The 3565-nt window shown below is 21.9% G+C and overlaps 1 protein-coding gene across 3 annotated transcripts in view; it reads right to left on the bottom strand.

Annotated features, from left to right (window-relative positions):
• Positions 1–1343: 1343 nt before the first annotated feature.
• LOC102671218 (transcription factor SPT20 homolog) overlaps positions 1344–3565 on the bottom strand; it is an 8420-nt gene continuing 6198 nt past the window's right edge. For all 3 annotated transcript variants that reach the window (XM_031511647.1, XM_031511648.1, XM_006618036.2), the window contains exons 9-13: positions 3255–3509; positions 3014–3136; positions 2769–2916; positions 2505–2685; positions 1344–2435 (exon numbers count right to left, since the gene is read on the bottom strand). In XM_031511647.1, the coding sequence (XP_031367507.1) occupies positions 2208–2435; positions 2505–2685; positions 2769–2916; positions 3014–3136; positions 3255–3509 (935 nt within the window). In that variant the 3' untranslated portion in view covers positions 1344–2207. The remainder of the gene's footprint in view (positions 2436–2504; positions 2686–2768; positions 2917–3013; positions 3137–3254; positions 3510–3565) is intronic.

Below are 3565 nucleotides of genomic sequence, written 5' to 3'. Positions count from 1 at the left end.
ATTTGATTTATTTATAATATTTAAAAACAAATAATATTATATTATTAATTAAAATTACTATCATATTTATAAAAAAATTGTATTTTTAATATTTCTAATTTTTTATTTTCTTATATTAATCGAAAATTAACTGGTTAATGTCGAACTGATTCTAGTTACTATTGTATCTGAACAAGAAATAGAGAATACGTTCATAACCTTAAAAAAAGATTGATATTTAGGTAATAATAATAAAAATCACATTTTTTATTTTATTGTTTTTGTATTTGTTAAAATATATTTATTATATATTATGCAATGAACAATATAAAGATAATATAATATAAATCCAAATTTTATTATATATTTTTATTGAAATTATTTATAATAATAAATATATATTTTCTAGGTTAAAATGTTGCCGAAATATAGAAAAAAAAGTTATATTTTGGATAAACTACATCATGGATTTGTAAAAATTTGTATGGGTGTTACAGTAATTGGAGGAGTAACTTTAGGATATAAAATATATGTTTATTTTCGATATATAAAACCTGCATTACGAGAAATACAAATGCAAAATAATAATGATTTATTAGAAGAAGGAAGATATAAACCGATTGTTGGTTAAAATAAAAGAAATTTAATAATAAATTAATAATAAGTTTAAAATATGTAGAAAAGTTGTAATAAAACAATAGTTAAAATAAAATTTATAATTATCAATAATATTAATGGAATGTTTTATATGTGGCAAAAATTATTACATTTATTAATTATTTAAAATATATATGCTGTTAAAATCTAAAAAAAAAAGTATATTTATATATAAAATTTCATTGATAATATTTTTTACAGATTTTATTTATTTGTTATTATAATTGTGTACATTTATTATTTAAGTGTTATTTAAATTATTATAAAAAGATATACATATTATGAAAATATACCCTGAGTAGTTTTCAAAAAAAAAGTGTGTTTTATATTTTGTTTTTGTAAATATTGTATCTTTATCTAACTATAATTTTAATTTTTTTTATTAATATTAATAAAATATTAAAAATGAAGTTATAATATTAAAGTACTGCACATTTTTTATAAATGCAAATATTTTTTGCTAGAATATTAATTTTGAAAAACATTTTTAATGAACACATGTGCATTCATTTTATTTTTTTTTTGTACATTTCACATTCATTAAGTATTATATTAATGAAAAAGAATATCGTTTTCCTGAATCAATGTCATATTTTATACAAATAATTGAAATATATTCTTCTTGTATTTAAAATATGTCATTATTAAATTAAAAACTAGTTATTTTAAATGGAAGGATAACTACTGTTAATAAGTAAAATTTTATGTTATAAAATTTGTATATTAAATAAACATTTTATGTTTAATATTTACACATACGTAAGTTGAGTGCACATGATACATTTACAAAGTAATACATGGTCAAGAATGTTATCGCAAATGCTCTCAATTAAAAATTGTGATATAATCATGCACACAAATTGCTATTTATCGTAAAGCCTAATCATTTTAAAAATGCCAAATGTTTTTTGAATTTATCGTAAGTCTTACAGAAGGCAATATTTTTTATACAGCTTCCAAAAGGAGTTTTCGAGTACAAAATACATCATATTTATATACAACGTTCTATTTTTTTTATGTAATAGACATAATTTGTACTCAGTTTTTTCATTATATTAGTCAAACAGCAATATTTTAGAAAAATTTTTAAAAGTAAATATACATACATGTCAAACTAGAAAAGTCACAAATATTCAATCCTATTTACATTTGTAACAAACAATGTAAGACTTACTATATGTGGATTTGTGTATATATATGTTGTTAATATAATACAATGAACTTAAAAAATTAAATACATATATTTATCCGAAATATTAATGTAGCTACTTTGTATACCAACAAAATAATGAAATTTAGTTTTATATAGATCGATCATTAAATCATAAAAGTAAAATTTGAAGTACCGATTCTTAACAATCAATATTTTATTCCATTTAAAGAAAAGAACATTCTGATCAAACGAAATAAAGAAAAGAAAAAAAAAAAAAAAACATTCATTTTTTTAATAAAAACATTTTATGTTTTGTTAAACACCTTAATTCTACGATCTGATCAAATACTTGCACAAACCCTGTAGCCCACAGGCTGCAACTTGAAATTCTGCGAGTAAAAATATTTAATGATAAACATTATGAACTATTAGATGTAGGATTAGAATTTGATAACGATTCCACACGCATTGAATCAATTCTAGCTACGATTTTCAATGCAGGACCCAATTTAATACTCATAGCCGACATAAGATGATCTTCTTTGAGTAACATTAATGCTTGACCATCTATTTCTTGAATAGCAAAATCTTCTGCATAATCAGCACAACCAGGTAATCCGCGTATAAAATCACATACTTCACCAACCTATAAATTTTTAATTATATTGATTATTTTTTTTTTATTGTTATTTTTATACTTGCATAACATCCTTACCGTCCACTTTACAGGATTAACTTTCGGCAGTGTATCATCAACAGAAGAAGTAGTAGTTGTAGTGGCGGATAATGATTTTTCTTCTCCGTTTTTCTTCATGTCTCCATCATTTTTAGATTCAGTCTCTATCTCAGTCCATTGTTTTTCAGTACCCTCACGATCTCTTACTTCTCGTTTTTTGCTATTTAATTCAAAATATATCATAATAAAAAATTATTAAATATTAATAATATACAATATTCTACAACTAATTCATTTATTAACCTTTTTGCACAATCAGATGAGCAAAATCGTTTCTCTTTTTTAAATTTAGTGTTTTGTTCATCTACTAAATTGCCACAAGCTTCGCATTTTCCAATTTGAACATTATTTATATCTTCATCATTAGAATAATTAGGTGCATGTTTTTTTCCTAGAGTAAATTCAGATTTAATGTTACTTATATTTATATATAAAATATTTATATAAAAAATTTAATATTAAAAAAGATTGAATTTTTTATATCTTACTTGGAGGTTCTTCATGATTTTCTTTTTCAGATGATGAATTACTATTACGATTTAAAATATTATTTGTTTCTTGATTAACTGTATTATTCAATGATGTTCGATTAACTGCGAATGGTTCAGACGCTAAAATATTAATATATATATATTAAAATATTAATATATTATAATTAATTAAATATAAACCATTAGATTAATATTTATTGATAATAATATTATGATATTTCAAACATTAAATTCATACCTTCTTGAATAACAAAACCTTCAATTACATGTGTAAGAACTTGTGGTTTGACCATTGCTTTTGGTGGTACATGTTTACTATTTGCACTAACTGGTACAGAAACAGGAATTGTTGTTGAGTCTTCATTGTTGACACCATTTGTAATTGAATTAATTGTATTTGCTAATCCTGCTAAAGGATTGTTACATGACTTTTCTTCCAATTTTATTAATGAACTTTCTTCATCTTTTATGGCCACTTTAGATTGGTCCCCATCTATGATAAAAATAAAATTACACACACACACACACACACACACACATATATATATA

This window comes from Apis dorsata, unplaced genomic scaffold (assembly GCF_000469605.1).
Source record: "Apis dorsata unplaced genomic scaffold, Apis dorsata 1.3 scaffold_339, whole genome shotgun sequence".
NCBI lineage: Eukaryota > Metazoa > Arthropoda > Insecta > Hymenoptera > Apidae > Apis > Apis dorsata.
This window is presented reverse-complemented; position numbering and strand designations above follow the sequence as displayed.